This window comes from Neopelma chrysocephalum, unplaced genomic scaffold, assembly GCF_003984885.1.
Source record: "Neopelma chrysocephalum unplaced genomic scaffold, ASM398488v2 Primary Assembly neopelma1_24, whole genome shotgun sequence".
In the NCBI taxonomy this organism is placed as follows: Eukaryota; Metazoa; Chordata; class Aves; order Passeriformes; family Pipridae; genus Neopelma; species Neopelma chrysocephalum.
Genome location: NW_020897693.1, coordinates 45,504,613 through 45,522,139, shown reverse-complemented (window position 1 = coordinate 45,522,139; position 17,527 = coordinate 45,504,613). Strand labels below are relative to the sequence as shown.

The following is a 17,527-nucleotide window of genomic DNA, read 5'->3' as shown; positions in this document are numbered from 1 at the left end:
AAAGCCTCTGTTGTCCAGGTGCACATCCAAGCCCTTTTTGGCACTGGCAAGTCCAGCTGACAGCCCCAGCACAGTTGCCCCCGTGCCACCAGCATCCCCAGCAGCACCATCACCGCTGTGTTTCCTCTGCAAATGCTGATCACAGCACTGCACTGCTGCTTTTTTGGCACCTTTCACCGCAGGAGCTGCCAGCTCCTGTGCTACCCAGGCCTGGTGTCCCCCGGGGAAAGGATTGTTACAGGCGCTGGTCCGCAGGGATGTGCAGTTCCAAGGGCCCATCAGCAGGGGTCTGCTCTCGCATGCTGGAGTGCTCCTGCCAGAAGGAGCACTCCAGCTCCTTGACCCCTGCCACAAACCCCCTCTCACTTGGCTCCTCTTAAAAAGACTGATAGCTAAAAACTAGTCCTAAAACTAGACTATTTGCCAGGTTTTTTGCCAAGTGCATAGATATGGACTAAAGATTTCAACAATATTAAAACACAATTCTGAAATTAGAAATCAGTGCTGAAGCACTTGGTAATAAAGTGTATTACAATTGTCTTCCACAGTTTCTAGGCCAAGGTTGCCCTGAATTTGTTTCCTTTATGTTTGGGCCAGTCTTAATTGCACAGTTTTCTTTTTTCTGCTACATCTTTACTTCTTGGTCTGTACAGTAAGGTAAGCTTAACTCTAAGCAACATTTCTATTTTGACTCCTTATGTAATATTTTAGAGAGACCTCCCTGGTACATTTTCATGTGTACTTTCCAGAGTCTGCAATGTTAAACAATTCTATCTTATTTATATACCAATAGAAGCTTTCTAGAAAAATCCAAAAAAAGAAAGTTACACTATGCAGAAAAAAAGAATATCTTAATTTTCAAAACAAATTTCCCATATTTCAATTCTAGTTCAATACATGGGAAAGGAAAATCCACGACTTTGATGCAGAGGGATCAATCCTAAACTGGTTTTATGCTCAGGATATGCAACCCAGGCAATTTCTAGAAAATTATTAGAGGCATCTTAGAAAATTATCATATATCCAAAAGGGAAACAGTTTTGAGAAAATCTTAGCTGGTTGATTCAACTCTTTCATTTAAGCTATGACACTTTAAACCAAACAAATAGAAATCTTTACTTCAATACATACCCCGGTTCTTCCTTGGTGGTTATGGGCTGAATACATATGCAACAGCATCAATTACACTGCTGAAAGTCCAACTGTAAACACATGTACTAAGAATTTCCCAAGCATACTGTCCCCTACCTTAGCTTGGCATTTATTAGCGAAATTTGATGATGAAGATCAACTTGACACATACATTTCCCCGATTAAACCTGGGGGAAATTCTAGGGTTATCTAGAGAACAGACTTGGAAACCTCCAGTCTGACAGACCAGGAAAGAAATATGTCTTACAACATCTCCAAGTCATTAGAGCTGCTGCAGAACAGATAGAGGTGTGGGGGGCTCCCCCAAAGAAAGCTCAGCCACTGCCACTTGAAGTCACTGAGGTTCATACCAGCCCCTTCTGCCCTTGGTCAGAAGCAGGTTACATGTGCCCAACGCACCCTCCCACGCATGCTAAAAGGAGAAGTTCTTAAACTCTTAGGAAGTCAAATTTATTCCAGTCAAACTAAATAAAGCCTGAGATTGGCACAAGGCTACTTAAGGAGTATGCAAGGACTAAAGTAGAAGAGAGGACAAATTACACTCTGACTTAAAAATATATTCTTTTAACATTTGTGTAAAGGTCTCTAAAAAAACCTTTTAAACAGACAAATTTTCATCTTAGATACCATATCAGTTTCCTTGCCTGTTTATAAGATGTTAAAAAAACCCCATAGGCCTAAAATTAGGTCTGCTCTAGACTTAAAGAATGCATCAGCATAATTAAAGCTGAAAGTCTTCTAGTGCAGATCCAGTAATATCTAAGTGCATCTACTGGCATAGCTTATTCCACTCCAGTGGAGCAAAAGAAGCTTTCCCAGAACCATGTGCCCTGTAGCAGTCAAATAATACGTATCCAAAAGGCTGTCTCTAAACAAAAAGGAATAAATTAAATATTTTTATTCTAACATAGTTAAGCTGCTCACACTTTATATGTACAGAATAGACATCCAAATTTGAGGACTGAATTACATATGGTCTGCGGAATCAGGGAGTTTCGCTGGTTAAAGGAAGAGCTGGATCAGGTCTTTCAGCCAGGCAATATCACCTGCCTCTGGGTGAGCAGGGGCTCTCTGACCTTTATGACAGCTCTGCTATCCCAAAGTAAATCTCACAAATGTTAGGTGAAGTATCATCACCCACTGACCCGCTTAATAGTCATAGGTAAATCCCTACTCAACCTCAGCTCATTCATAGTTATTAATAAAGGTGCAGGAAACTAGTTTCCCTACCATTTCCTTATAGTTTTTGGAGGAGAAAAGAGAGACTCCTAAGTCCCTACCAAGCAAAAAGTTTACCTAGAGCTTCAGTTCACTTAACCCTTTAAAAGTCATTACAGAATCATTAGCAATAATTACAAAACATTTAGAACGGGCTTAGAAGAGGTACGAGTAAAAAGAACAGTGCTTATTGGTGAACAAGGACTGCATGTTCATCCGAGAACTTTGCCACAGATGATTTACTCACCTTCTCTGTGCTTCCATCTCGTCTGGAGATGGACCATTCTGGACCTGGCGCTGGGCAGCTGGACCTACAGGGAAAATGAGAGAATGCTATAAGGAAAGCAAATGGGGCTGACTTTTTCAAAAAACAGTGCCGCTCAGATTAATTGTCTTACTATGACAGAAGGCCCTCAAGCATTATTGTTTTCTCCTTGCCTTACTATTATTATTTTTAATTATTTTTTCCTATTAGATAAATCATTGCCTCCTGTACATTTTTAGTCTCACTGGGAGAACCCAATGGCTAAATGTGGGAGCGGATTTGTCCAGAAACTTGGCACTGTGGTACCTGTAGGCTACATACTAATCCCTTGGTGATGGTGAAGATGTGTAGTGTTGCAAAAGATGTCCCACAGAAGGGCAGTCCCTCACACTGGGATGCATTTCAAGCTTTGACATGGTTCATATCTATCTCTCATGGATTATTTTGTGCTTGCACAGAAATTCAACAACCTTGCTGAGTTTGTGAGCACACATACTAACTAGTGCTGCTCTGATGCTGGGCTTAGCTTCAAGAAGCTACCTGATAGAAGGTGCAAGGAGGTGCTAAATTAAACAAGCCTTTTACAAAGGTGGCTTTTCTTTTTACAATGTTTTTACAGTCTTCTGCTTTTGCAAGATCCACATCAAGCTGAGCTTTCACTGGCATTCACCAACAAAAGCCAATTACACATGTCACCATTTAAGTCACATCTCCTCTCTTGATTCATCATTTAATCTCTGTATCAAGTACACTGACACTACATGCCATTTTCAGAAAGAAATAATTATTCTGAAAATAAAAGTAAGTGTCAATAACATAAGCTATGGTGGTCTTGCATTCATTGGAAGGGGGATTGTTTCACTGATTTGAGGAGATGGGTTTCAACTGCAACTGAACACATATGAGTTCTATTAAATCCAACAACAATTTTCCTGATAAACCGAGAAGGAGATCAGTTATATGCAGGAAATTATTATGTCTGCCTTATTTTTTTCATTTTCAAATGTAAAATTTCATCCTTTTAAAAGTTTTCCAACAAGAGCAAATCAGAATGAAACACTTAAAAACCTAAATATATCAATTTCAAATTCTTAAGGATATTTATCTCTATTTTCTTTATAAGCTATTGCCAGGCTGAATGTCATCTGAAAACCAATTTAGAAAGTATGATTGCGTGAAAACAGGAAAGATGGCAGAAATGCATCATAGTCAGAAATTTCAGAGCATTGACTGATCCAGAGGAAACTGTGCATGTTTTTGAAATGTGTTTAAGGACTAACATTTGAAGAAAGGGTACACAGCACTTTCTGAAAATGAGGCATGTGTGTTCCAATTTTGGGTCTCCCAAAACTGAAGCCAGTGACAACCACTAAGGTAAATGCTCTGACAAAAATATCTTAGGATTGGGTATGAAGTGAAGACAGTTCACTTCTTTAATGACTCATGACTGACAACTTAAGATTGTTTATCACAGGCCTTTGGCAAACTATTTAGACAGAAATGCCACATTTTGTAAAGATCATCCGAAACAATGAATAGGAAGGAGAGGGTGATTGTTTTTGGGAAGCAAGCCTCAGGAGAAAACTTAGGAAGTATTTTGGAAGCAGAGACCAGGCAGCTCATGTGAAAGGAGTTTAAGGTGTAACAAGGATCTTCTCAGAAACTATGCACGACAAAGACAGGGATGGCTTTTAGCATGCTCAGCCAGCCCATAGGTACAGAAGGCAGGGATTAATTTTATGCTTGGTTCCATACACGTATGCTCTGCAGTGCACATACAGCACACATCTGCGTGGCTGAAGGTTTTTAAATTCAAGAGGATTTCTGGGTTTAACTCCTCTCCACATTTTTAGGTATTTCTCAGACCAGAGCAGACACGAACAGTAAGTGCCCTTGGTGATGGCTCATTTCAACATGCTTCTCTAGTCGCCCTGCGAACTGCCTCTGACCCTGACAGCCTTTGGGAACAGTTCACAGAGAAGTGCACTTCCTCAGCACAATAACCAGGAGAGATAGTTTTGCTACCGACCCGTTTGCAGCTCCACAGCTGCTGTGGTCTACATTTTTAGCAACTAATTAACGGAGGAGATGCTCTGTGAATGTCTGTGTTTCCTCGCTTCATTGCTTTGCAATAATTAACCACGCTTTTATATAAGCATCTTGTGATTCAGCTAAAGGCAGCTTTTGGGAGCACACAGATGTTTTCCACGTTTGCTTTTTCTCCTCCTGCTCAGCTGCCCCGGCACCCGCTCTGTCCTTCCCCAGCTGTCCCTACAGACAGCAACGAGGAACTCCTGGCACAGGGCACTGCTTTACGGTGGGTGTGATGGTTTCCATGTGCTGGTGGCTGCTCCTGCACCATTGCACAGAGATGTCTGTGTCTGGAACAACAGCCGGCCATAAAATAGCACCAGAGCTGTCATGAAGGAAAAACCCATGCCCTGGCTTCCACTCTGGTGCAGCTGTGGCAGGAAAGCACGAATAAACAGCAACAATGTCATCTTTTCTCTCCTGCTGGGGCAGCTCCATATGATGTTTCTTTTCCCTTTTTCACTTACCCTACAACTTCAAGCACCACTGACTGCATACACTTAAGTATCAAAACCAGGACCATTTATGTTGTTGAACAATCAGGATTTTGAGCTTCTTCAGTACAGTAGGTCCAATATAACAAACTTACAGCTCTTTCATTCATTATACACACTGGAAGCAGCCCCTGGTTGGGGTTTCTGCAACCCCTATAAGCCTCCATGGTTCTTATGGACCAGTGTGATGAATGTGGTGGACTAAGGAAAGGGTCCAGAGTCAGTCAGAGCTGAATAAGAAATACATATGGGCTTTAAATTCATGATATTGAAAATTTTTGTTCTGCATATGAAAAGAACATGATGATTTTGTGAAAAAAAATACCCAAACAAACAAAAAACTCCATCAGACCATGGGAGGAAAAAAAGGTGTGAGACAGACAAACAACTCTCCCTCATTGCTTGATGGTTTCAGCACATGCTTGAATTGCGGGAAACCAGGTTCAGCCATCAGGTCTAACCCCTTGTCATTTATATCCTGGGAATGTGACATAAACGCTTATCCTGACGAGAACAGAAGGAATCATTCCAGACTACAAGTTTCTGCAAAGCTTTTCTTTCCCATTGCAATCTTTCAAATAAATTGGCATTTTCCGACAGAACCCCCCGCCCCCCATCAGTTGTCAAAAGCATTTCTGACTGATGTTAATCCCACTGTCCCTGTTCGTCCCTGTTCAGGTACAGCCTGGACCACCATTCCCCACACAGGGCACTGGAGAGCGAGTCCTTGCCAGGTTGCCACCAGCTCCCAGGGCCAGCCTGCAAACCCATGCTGGGACTCAGCTGGACAGTGTATTTTGCTGTCTTCACCGTAACCTCTCCCCTTCACCCCCACACAGCTGGGGGCTCCTTGCTCCTGGCTGTGCTGCTGCCTGACTCCCCTGAGTGCCCCCCAGGCAGATCAGCCTCACGATGAAATGTGAAATCCAGTGGGTTCCCGCCAGAGCGGGAAGCCCTCTGTGACCCCACGCACCACCACTTCCCCTGTTCACAGCCTGGCTGTAATTTTTATGTGTGGTATTATTGCGGCATTGTTGCTGCTGTTGGGCAATCATGCTGCAGCTGCAGAGCCTTGGTCAGCACTTTAAACACCTGCCTCTGTCCTGAGGACCTCAACTTGCTCTCTCCTGGTGGGGACTGCACATGCTGGAGATGTCCTGGCACAGCCACATGCCACGATGCAGCATCTATCGAGGAAGTGGGAGCCACCAGGAGCATCAGTGCTGTGCTAGTGACACTCAGATGCATTAGTAGAGACAATTATCCTGGACAAAGCACGGATCTAATTAGCACGTAGATAAAGCAGGGTGCCTATTTATCTAGTCTAGATAAAGCCCATAGATAAAGCAGGGTGCCTACACCACTACTGGGGCTCTAGCTACTACAACCAGAGTTGGATGACATTGCAGGTCAGGTAGACCTAAATTTCCATGGCAAGTTGAAGGACTGAGAAGAGGGATCACTCTGCCCACTGTGCTCCATCGCTGCAGCTGGGCAGAGCCACGGGGCCCTCAAGTGTGGTGCCACACTGCCATGACATTCCCATGACATATGTTTGGGACTCCTGGTCCTGGGGTCCTGGTCCTGCCTTTTTTGATTTGATGTGCAACAGCTCACATGTTAGGAACTCTGCAGGCAGGGTCTGTCTGACAGGGATGCAGGGGCTGAGGCCAAGTACAGAGAGAGGAATGGGGCAGTTTTGTTGGCGGGTCACTACTGGCTTGCTTTTAAAAATGTTAATGCCATTAGGGCTTTGTAGTGCTGTTAAGTATGTGACAGGGTGCCTGCTGCTCCATACAGGATCCTGTTGGATCATTTGAATTACCGTAAGCAAAATCAGCCTGGCAGAGAGAGGGAGCACACCCACCAAAGGGAAGGTTTGGGTACAGTATCACACAGTGTGCTTTCAGGCAGTTTACCTCATTCCTATTACACATTAACTTGAAATAGAAAGAGTTTTAGAGAGTGTTATTCACAGGCTGGGTGCTTCTGCAGCATTTATAGCAGAGTACGTTAGATATTTTCTATAATATCATTTATACATGGACCAAACTCTTCCTCTGAGAACTGCAAAGAACTTTATCAGCCTTAATTAAGCTTCACCAATGCTGTGAGGCAGAAGTGACTTGATTACACTCAGGCCATGTCTGCACAAATAAAATTTGGTTGCATCAATTTACCTACAGGTGAGATTTGCTGCTGACATAGTTAAACCTATGCAAAAGGTCACCTAAGGCACTCTTACTCTGATGCAGACAAAATCTGGTTTGACCTAAGGCAAGTACAGTGCAGTGAAAGGAGCATTTCCAACTGTGGGCCAGAAAACTTCTCTACCTTCTTTCCTTGTCCCTTGGTGACCAACAGTGCTGCAAGTCTGTGACACTGCAAAGTAAGACACACCCTCGTAAAACCATTCCCAGCAATGTTTTACATAACCTCATTTTACCTTATACTGCACTGGACAAGGAGCAGTGTTTATACAGGTACCAACACTCAGCTGAATTGCAGAAATTCCCACCTTAGAAGCTCTTAAAGCACCATCCCCAGGATTGCAATTGCTTTGCTTTTATATTTTACCTCTAAGATTACTTTAATCTAACATGAAACAGGCCCTGCTTAGTGTGAAACAAGGGTGTGAGCAGAGGGGGTCTGTGTGAAGTCTGTTCATTTGAACTAAAAACTGATTTAACATTCACTGCTGAAACTTTCTGATGTAGATAAGATTTAAGGACAGTGACAGAGCTGGAAAAACAAGCCTGGTGTTTAACATGGGAGTGCCCTACCCTAGCATTAGTTCACACCTCCTGCAAGTAAATATATACAGGTGTGTACACTGTGCAGTCCTTTTTTTCATTTTTTTTTTTTTAGGAAAAACCAACAAATGGAATTGCAGGCATCCCTGCATACACAACCACACAGCCGTGCATGTGTATTGAGCAGGATGGAAGACATGAGATCCAGAGAGGAGTTACCAAATAGAAGGGCCATGCAAAGATCCAGTGCTGCAAGATGATTAGAAAGAAATAATCTTCAGTTCATCAGAAGTGCTACTGAGCACACCAACATGAAACCAGCGTGCCTTTGAGTCAGCTGCTAAAGCTGTTAATTCAGTTATTTTGCATAAAATATGATGGAACTTGTTTGATCCTGGCTGTTTATCTGTCATGGCACTGGGACAGCATTTGATAATTTTTCATGCTGGTGTCTCGGTTGAGTTGGTGGAAAAAAAATTATTTTTTTCATTTTGAATGCAATAAAGATGAGATAGTGCTAAAGCAGCTCCTGCAGTAAGCAACTGCACTCTGGCAGTATGTGTCATAGTAAATATGTAAAGGACGTGGCTCAGGTGCATTTATCTCAGTGTCAGTGCCTCAGGAACACAGCTTGGGGTACCTCTCACATAGAAGACAGCACAACCAACTTTAAAAAAGATTTAAAAATACATATAGGTGACCATGCAAACAGGAAACCTTCCACAGTGAGGTGACTCCAGGGCTATTGGAGTCAGCATCTGCCCCAGAATGCAGCCTGGAGGGGTGAGTGCATCCTCATGGTCAGGGCAAGCAACAGGGGTGGGACATTCACGTGTCCAGCATGGGACTCCCTGTACTATATGTATTAACATAAAATATAAAAATTGAGTAAGAACTGGGAATTATTTTCCTCTCAGCAGCTCAGCTCTAACAGAAGAACAAAATGCACACTGATCTAGAATAGCATGAGCTTGTCGGGGTGGGGGAAGGTGGACAAGAAAAGCTGTTCCCTGGGAAAGTTCCCCCTGGGCAGGGGAAGTGGCTGAACGTTAGTTCCCCACTTCCCAGAGAAGTGCTTCGAGCATATATATACCTTCAGGATGGCAGCAAAGCAGGAGGTGATGCCTCCACAGCTCACTGGATCAGGAGCCCAGTGGATGTGCCGGGACAGGACCAGACCCTGTGCAGTGCCGGCTTTCCAAGAAAGAGAGAGTACACCTGGCAAGATGAGCACAGGAAACCCCTACGCAGGACAGAAAAAGATGGAACTGGAGCATCCTGGGGGGATTCTGTTTGCTGTGCTGAGCTCTGAGCAAGGAAGAACTAATTCAGTGATGGCTCAATTATGTGCTAATGAAATAGAGGTGGGTGAGGCAGCCACCTGCCAGGCAGCATTGAGCGGGGCGACCGCCAGCACCTTCCTCCTTGGCAGGGGCTGATGCAGGAGCTCTGATGCTTTTAGAGAAACAGCCTTGTTTCCGCAGGCAGTTTCATGGTAAGTAAGCATCCAGCTTAGTTCATGACCAATTGTTTTTGTTAGGGGAACTGCCTCTGGCTTTGAGAAAAATGTTATGTGCACATAAAGCCATAGGAATAGTTATTTCTTTTAATTACAAAAAAGAAAGGCATCACTGGATTTCAAAGCGTGTGATTCCGATATTGCTGGCCTTATAAACACACACGGGGAAGATGATGGGAGAAGATGTCAATCAGTGCCAGCAGTGAAAAAGTAGTCCATAAAATTCAGAACCATGAGATTAGCTAAAATAACAACAAAAAAGTAAATAAACTTGACAATTATTAGTATCAAATAAACAAACCCCAAAGCACTTCAGTTTCCTCCTTTTTTTGATTTTTTCCAGAATGTGCATCAAGCCTACTTTCCTGAACATCCAGGATTGAAACTTTTCAATAAAGGTTAAAATTAGCTCATAATCTTGTGTCTCTAGGCAGTAATGGAGCTTTAAGAAAAACACCAAATACCATAAGACTCTTGTTAAAATCAAGAGCATTTGCCATACTGAAGAGCTCCCCACTACTGTATGGGGGTTTAGTTAATGCCAGAGCCCAGGCAGTAGGTGCTCTAAAGAAGCTGTAAATCAATACACACCATCTGAAGATATGCCTTATCTTTTATGATATTTTCCTGAATTTGGTTTAAAGAGACAGGATAATTGGCAATGCTGACCTCCTGCTCTGCAATGAGAGCACTGCTGAGCTCAGAAACCACTTTCCCATGGACGTCTCAGGCCCCACACATCTGTTCTGTGAAATATAAACTGAGCATCTTCTTTTAGCTAAGTGTGACCCTGTGGGTTTCTGCACCCAAGTAAGTGCATATACCTGCTTATACCCACTTCACTCTTACAATTCTTTACATCAAATAAAAACCAGGGATTTGATCCTTTTTTTTTGGACAAACTGAATCTCTGAAAATCTCTGAAGTCACAGGGGAGAAAGAACCCAGACACTGGCATGGACAGCAGTTCAATCAGCTGATATTTACACACTTAGCTGGTCAAACGTCATCTCTAGTTTTGTTTAACAACAGAGTTACAACACATTAGAACAGAAATATATATATGCACAGTGTAGCCTGGTGCAGCACCCAAGGTGTCAAGAGCACCCAATGGTCTATTCTCTGCCCAACTCCACATACAACCTTGCAAGGTAAGGGTGTCCATTTTTAAGTGTCCCCTTCCTTTTTCACTACTGGTAAGGCAGTAAAACCCTCAGGGCAGTCTTTTCCACAATGTGGAGAACAGCAGGGCCCCATCTGTGCATTCAAGCAACATGTATGCATAGAAAACACCACATTATAAACACACAGTCTACATCTATTTCATGGTTAAGATCCAGCCAAGATCCATTTTACCAAGATTTAAATCCTAACAGTCCTGTAAGGCAGCAAAGATCGGTACCTGTAACTGGATAGAGTGCTGGACAGAAGAGAACTTTTCTATGAGCCATAACTAAATGGAGATATATTTTGGGATTTATGAAAAAAATCCACATGAAAAACATCACTAGAAATAGGTAGGACTCCTTGATAATTAACTCACAGTCTAATAAACTCAATGGATAAACAAAATATTCAAATACAGCACTTGATCCCACTCACACACACTAAAAGCCAAGCTCTCTGCTTAAAAGAAGCAAAAGTCCCACTAACTAGGAAGGCCCACTCATCTCTGCAAATCCTCATTTCCAGAAGTGATAACAGAACTTGACAGTCACAGTCAAGTCATTACGGAGAAAAAAACAGGTAAATGACCCGTTAACTATAGCAAGTATAAAATGCTGTCCTTGTTCATATATGGGTTTTTTAAACCAATATCTATTCCATATGTATAGGTGCTATTCACTAGCAAGTAAAGATAAAAGTAATCTGAAGTCATCATCCCATATTCTTGCTGTAAAAACTTCTCCTGATTTAACAGCCCTGACTAATGCCACCATCTCCTGAACCTAATGGGTCATTTTTTTCAAATATTATCTCAGCCTCCTACTGCCTGCCTGCCAGAATTAAAAGCAAATTAAAGAAAAACGATCCATCAATGAGCTACAACTGCAAGTGATTTCCCAGCACAAAAGGACGGTGGCACAGAACATCTCCATGCAAAAACTCCCTGGCACAAACATCCCTTCCCCCTTCCCGGGAGGGCTCCTGCTGGAAGAGCACGGCATGCAAGGTAGCAGGGAGGTTTCCATCACCTACAAGACATTCGGCACAGGATGATGCAGTCACAGTGGCAGAGGCAGAAGCAGTGCCAAATCCATTCCCTGCTGACCATAGTATGGCAGCAGCCTCCTCAGCGTACTGCTCTCTGCACCTTCCTCATGCCCAGCACTTACCGACCGCCCCGCTGCAGGCCAGGTTTCACCAGGTGTAATCTATCCACCACTGCAGCAGCAAAGTGGGCCCGGCCACGTAAATATTTAATTGGACCCTTTTCCTCACCTATCACAAGCCTTCGGGGTGTCTGAAGCCAGACTCCATTGTCTGGACTTTCACATAATAAATGTCGTGAAAGAAAGAAATTGCACTTTCTGCCTCCTGCCCCGGTCAGACCACCATATGTTCGCCTACATGCAAGCAACTACAATGTATGCAAAGTGTGAATAAGCAGAAAGTTAGCTCGTACAAGGGGAAAAAATGGCTGCAAATGAACATGCAGGATCAAGTTCACTGGTGGTGTAGCTTCTGAAGTCAAAGGGGTTCAGTGATGGATGTTGAGCAGTAGTCTTAAAATATAAGTGTGAACAAGATGGACTGAGAAAAAAGCATATATGGCTTTAAATCCCCACCTACTGTCTTTCAGTTCTCTTCATCACCCCATCATTCCTGATCTCCTGTGGTCCCAACACTTCACCCATTCTACTTTGTCTGCTAATCACTTGCCTCTTCTACATTTAAGTAGGGCAGGTCTTGCAGAGGCAATCCTGTTGAAATTAATGGACAGTTTGTATGAGGAGGCTAAACAGAATATTTATTCCCTGTTCATCTTTGCTGATCACCTTTGATCTGTTTCTTTCCCTTCTCCTTGCTTTTGCATTGTTCTGTCTACTGGGGACTTCACACAGCCCAATCCTCTACTCCTCAAGCAAATTCACAGCTGGTTTAGGAGATATATCTCCGTAGCTTCAGTGACACTACTCTGATTTAGATCAAATAGTATTTTGACCCACTGAACTCAGCAGGTAAGTCTTTTATCTAATATCTGATTTTTAGAATATGCTGAATAAGAACTGTAAGTCTCTTCCTATGGTTACACCAGGTGAAACCCATGTGGAGGCAGGTTCATAACTACCTTGCGATATATCAGAGACACTCCTACCCTTCTCAAACAATATGTATGCAGCATAACTGGGTAGTAGCTCACTCTCTGTACCTGCCTCCCACAACATTCTCAGAATGATGGAGTGATATGCAGATATTCTAATCCCAAAGATGCTTATCGTATGTTTTCTAATGCTTGCTGCTATGAATTATTAATGTCCCATTTTAAGTCTACAATATCAATACCTCTCAGGTATGCTCCACTGTCAGATGGAGTGAAACAAGCATTAGCTAATCAATATTTGAGACAGCAAAAACTCTGTTAATAGCAAACTATCTTTTTCACTATGGCACACAGATGGTCTAAACTCTACCTGCATATGCTCATTGTTTTCTGCCTGCTGGCTTATAAAGCCATTAGAGGCACACCAGCAACAGGAATATTACATTCAAACCCAAGTGTAAATTCAGGGTCTCACAGCCATTTCATAGATGTCAATGGTCATTACATTCTGAGGATTGAAGAAGATTCAGAAATATATTTAAACGAGCAAAAATGGCACTAAAATTTTAAAATTGTAGGCTATGTTTTATATTCAGGACTCCAGTTTTTCTAGAGAAAAGAGTATGATCAAACACTTATCCTGTAACACCATTGGAATGACCTGCTCTTTCAAAAAAACCCCACAACAAACCCAGTACTACACAAATGTAGGCAATTTAAAACAATGTATCAAACTAATGAGGGAATATGTAAACTCAGAGATGTACAATTTCATTCTGTCATAAGAATGCCTCTAACTCTTTCAGTGACTTATTGGATCAAGAGTGATACGCCATATTTTCTTTATTATTGTCTTACGCACTCATTTCTTACACTCTAAGGTTGTGGTTTCTAAGGGGTTAAATTTGCTCATGACTAATAAAAAGCTGAAAAACATCCTTCGAGGCCAAACAGCATCTCAGGAAATCTCAAATTGATCTAATAGAGATTAACAAATTCCTGCAGATCCTTCTGCAGACTTACCACCTGCACAGCAAACTCCCTGCCAACAAAGTCTGTCATGGAGCCAGAAAACCAGTGAGTGGGTGTGCTAACTCCTCCCTCCCCCTAATCCTAAAATTAACATAATATTTTTAAATAGCACAATGTGGGGCAGCAGAGCCTGGGCCACCATGTGACTGAGTAAGTGGTGCAGATCTGCAAGGAGAGCACATATGGACTGGAAATAGGTTCCCTCGGGGATTCCACCATCACTTTTGACTCTGAAATGAAGATTGGTACCCACAATCCCATCAGAGAGAAACCCCTTCAAAGTGGAAATAGCAGCATGGCCCACAGGAAAAATAATTAAAGACCCTGAAAAGCAGTTTCCTCAGAGAGTACAACACAAGCCACCACCTCTGCTTTCCACTTTGGATAAACTAAGTTATGACTTGCCAGACACTATCAGTGTTGGTCCAAGCTTGAAGAAAAAAATTCAGGTGTGGCCAAAAGGATTGTGGAAATGTTTTTATAACACCTACACTGAGACTCCCGAGCTGTGGTACATGTGCCACCAGCTGTATGCAAGTCACTTAAAAGAGATACTGTATTGTGCAGCTCAGGGTACTGGGCATAACCCCCCTGCCCCGAGATCTTATAATTTCTTATTATCATTACTTGACCTTCACAAAGGTTACAGGCCAGCTTGCCTGTGGCAGCACAGAAGATGTGTAAGTGAGCAGCATTTGCAGATGCTGCGCACCTAAAGAGGTTTTAAGTAACAATTCAATTGACCATCTCTTAGTCCTGTATAAAAATCAACCTTGACCTCATTTTGAGCATGAACCAATACCAGCTGGCTGGAAGGCAAACACTCCCCCAAATAACTGCTCCTGTAATCCTTGCAACAGGAAATCAATTGGACAAATTGCATTTTGACAAATATAAATCATTACTGACAAAAAGGCTGATAAATCCCTCTTGATGCCCAGCACTTACCTGGTGCAGCAGTCTGCTGAAAGGAGATGTGCTAGAGAAATGCTTCTTTTTTATATGGAAGTTGGAAAGCTAATTCCACAATTTGCAGCAGTAAAAATAAAGGATAGCTCTGATCCTGCAAGTGGTAGCAGGCAGGCAGGTGACTCTTCTACATGAACCCTTTTGCAGGAAGGCTGTAATTATCTGTTTGAGCAGCTACTGATTGTATCTGGAGACCGTGCGCATAGCAGCCAATATGCAGCTGATACAACTCATGTCATTTTACTTTCTGTACATTTTGTCCTTAATTGAAAAGGTTGCTTTCCTTTTTGATTCCTAATATATATTATCCATGCTTGGGGAGGCACTTAACAGCACATTAGATGGCTAACAACCCAGAGACGGTGCCAAAACTGAAATAACACTATGAAGTGAACTGAGTGCTTGGTTTCTTTTAAGTAGTGTCTTTATCAACTGGCACTCAGAGAAGGTTTGTACTCTGGAGAGCTCTGGAAAACACTCAAGAAGGAGAACAATGAAATTTTAAGTTCCTCAGCCATACAAGAGTCACTAAAAAAGCCACTGTCATGCCATTGACCAGATCTTTGTAGTTATCAAGATGGAAACTAGTTTCTTTTATTATGAATCAGTGTTTCTTCTCTTATGGGATGTTTTGTTACACCCGTAGAAGCCATTTAGACTGAACCAGGCTTACCTTTTTATATTGCCTTTCTCCATCCTCAACTTCCATTTTCATTATCACTTCCAAAGTACTCCTTGGTACTGTGCCAAGGAGAGCTGAAGTGTTTCCCTCAGCAAATGATGCTTGCAGGACGGCTGCTAGTCTACAGACACCACATCCACATACTATAGCAATTTGGTTGGAGTAAGGTTGTATGGAATAGATTTAAGACCTGGGAGAAAGCAGCCTGCTCAGCTCCACATTTTGTCCCTGTGGAGCTGCTCCCTGTATGGAGACTTGCCCATACTGAATGGACTCTTACCCAAAGTTCAGTGCCTGCAGTACGGACAGAAGTGAGTGAGACCAACCTAGGAATACAGCACGTATCCTTCAGTGCTTGCACGGACAGCCCAGATTCAGGTGCCTGAATCAAGGCTCGCCCATGGGAGTGAGAAGACCCACCTGGCATTGCATCTATTTAAGAACTAGACCCTAATATATATTTCCAGTTAGAAACAATTTTAAATAGTATGCAAGATTATAAACTTCTGCCAAGAAATAGAGAGCATGAAGCATTCCAGGCAAATGCAAGTCTCACAGATTGAGCCCAGAAACCCCTCGTCAACTCAAGTAAAGATTACAGCTACCAGAAAATTATCTGCGTTGGTGCGTCTGGTACTGATGCCATTCTCTAATAATATGCTATGATTAAATCATGGCAGTGTTTGTGGTACTAAATTAAACTACATTTAAAAGACACGCTTGCACTTTACATATCTTTTCTTTGCAGGGCACTGCTAAGAGCAAAATAGCTGCACAGGAAAGATGAAGGCTGGTAAGCAAGTAATTTCTCATGACAGTTGTCCCATTTGCAAGTTATTTAAGCTGCTGTCTGTCAGTAGGCTGTAGTATGGTAACAATTAAATAGTCACTAGTACAATACCTATATTACAGTATATTGCTTTCTAAATCATCTTCCACAAAAAAATTTCCATCAGGGAAATTTGAAGTCTGCTACACTGCTATTAAGATCATTTGGTATAAAGAAAGTGCTGGCATGCATTTGATACTTCTCAGAGGGTTTGACTTTAATTAATTTAAACTTGCAAATTGATTATGATTCACTTGAAAATATTCAGAAAGTGCATTCTGTTCCCTGAGAGTATGAACAGGCATTTTGTGGGAGATCATGACATACTTTCCATATGATGCAGAAAGCCTGAGACCCAAGAAAAAGCCCCAAACTCCTGTAAAGAGGACAGCAAGCACAATTCAAAAATAGTTCCACTTTGCAAACTTCTAGTTGCATCACCAATCTCCTAAAACCTCCTCAGTTATCGTTGCCAATCTAAAAGAGGGATGAATCCTCCCTGGTGGTGTGCCTCTCCACTGATTACAGGAGAAGTCTGGGTGAGACTCTATGCCAGACTTTCAGTCCTATAAATACAGTTGGGATGAGTCCAATCCTAAGAGACTAAGCCACAAACTCTACCAAACTACCCGTAGATTCAGGGAGGGTTTAGAAAATGGAATACCATTCTGGATCTGGCTCACCACTGGTGACTCATTGTTGGGTGTGCCAGTTGGGGGGGCATTTGAGCGGGCAAATGCTCCTTGCAGTGAGTAACAGATACCTGTTTGTCTCTGCCTAACCATCCATAATGGGAAAACTCATGATAAATCAAACAGGCTTCCCCCCTCCCTGTTCATCCCCCAGAATGAGGAGTGGAGGTTTATTAATCACTGAGCTTGGGGGACCAACTTTGTGTCCTATTATCTGTCTCTCGCTATTGAGACTGGTGAGGTAAGTGGTTGTGAGACAGCTGTGGAACAGGACATGTATCTCTCCTCCCACAGAGAAAAAAGACTTCCCAGAACGAAAGTTAAAAATAGCTGGGTTTGCCTAAAGGGTGCATTCACTTTGAAACACAGAAAACAAGTCTGAGCTGCCACCTCTAATATGACAGGCATCTTTAGCAGCCTGCTTTCTGCCAAAATACCTAATGCCCTGCTCTTTCTTCTTCCCCTTAAATTTTTACCATTTCAAACTGTAGATGCTTTTCAGCACATTATGAGAAGCCTGGGGGGAGAGAGGGCAGATACAACCTTCTAAATTACATTAAAACCAG

General features: G+C 42.5%; 1 protein-coding gene across 6 annotated transcripts in view; it reads right to left on the bottom strand.

Moving 5' to 3' along the window:
* Positions 1–17,527, bottom strand: part of EVL (Enah/Vasp-like) — a 126,958-nt gene that overhangs the window by 16,611 nt on the left and 92,820 nt on the right. For all 6 annotated transcript variants that reach the window (XM_027673961.1, XM_027673963.1, XM_027673965.1 and 3 more), the window contains exon 4: positions 2,618–2,681. In XM_027673961.1, coding sequence (XP_027529762.1) covers positions 2,618–2,681 — 64 coding nt within the window. The remainder of the gene's footprint in view (positions 1–2,617; positions 2,682–17,527) is intronic.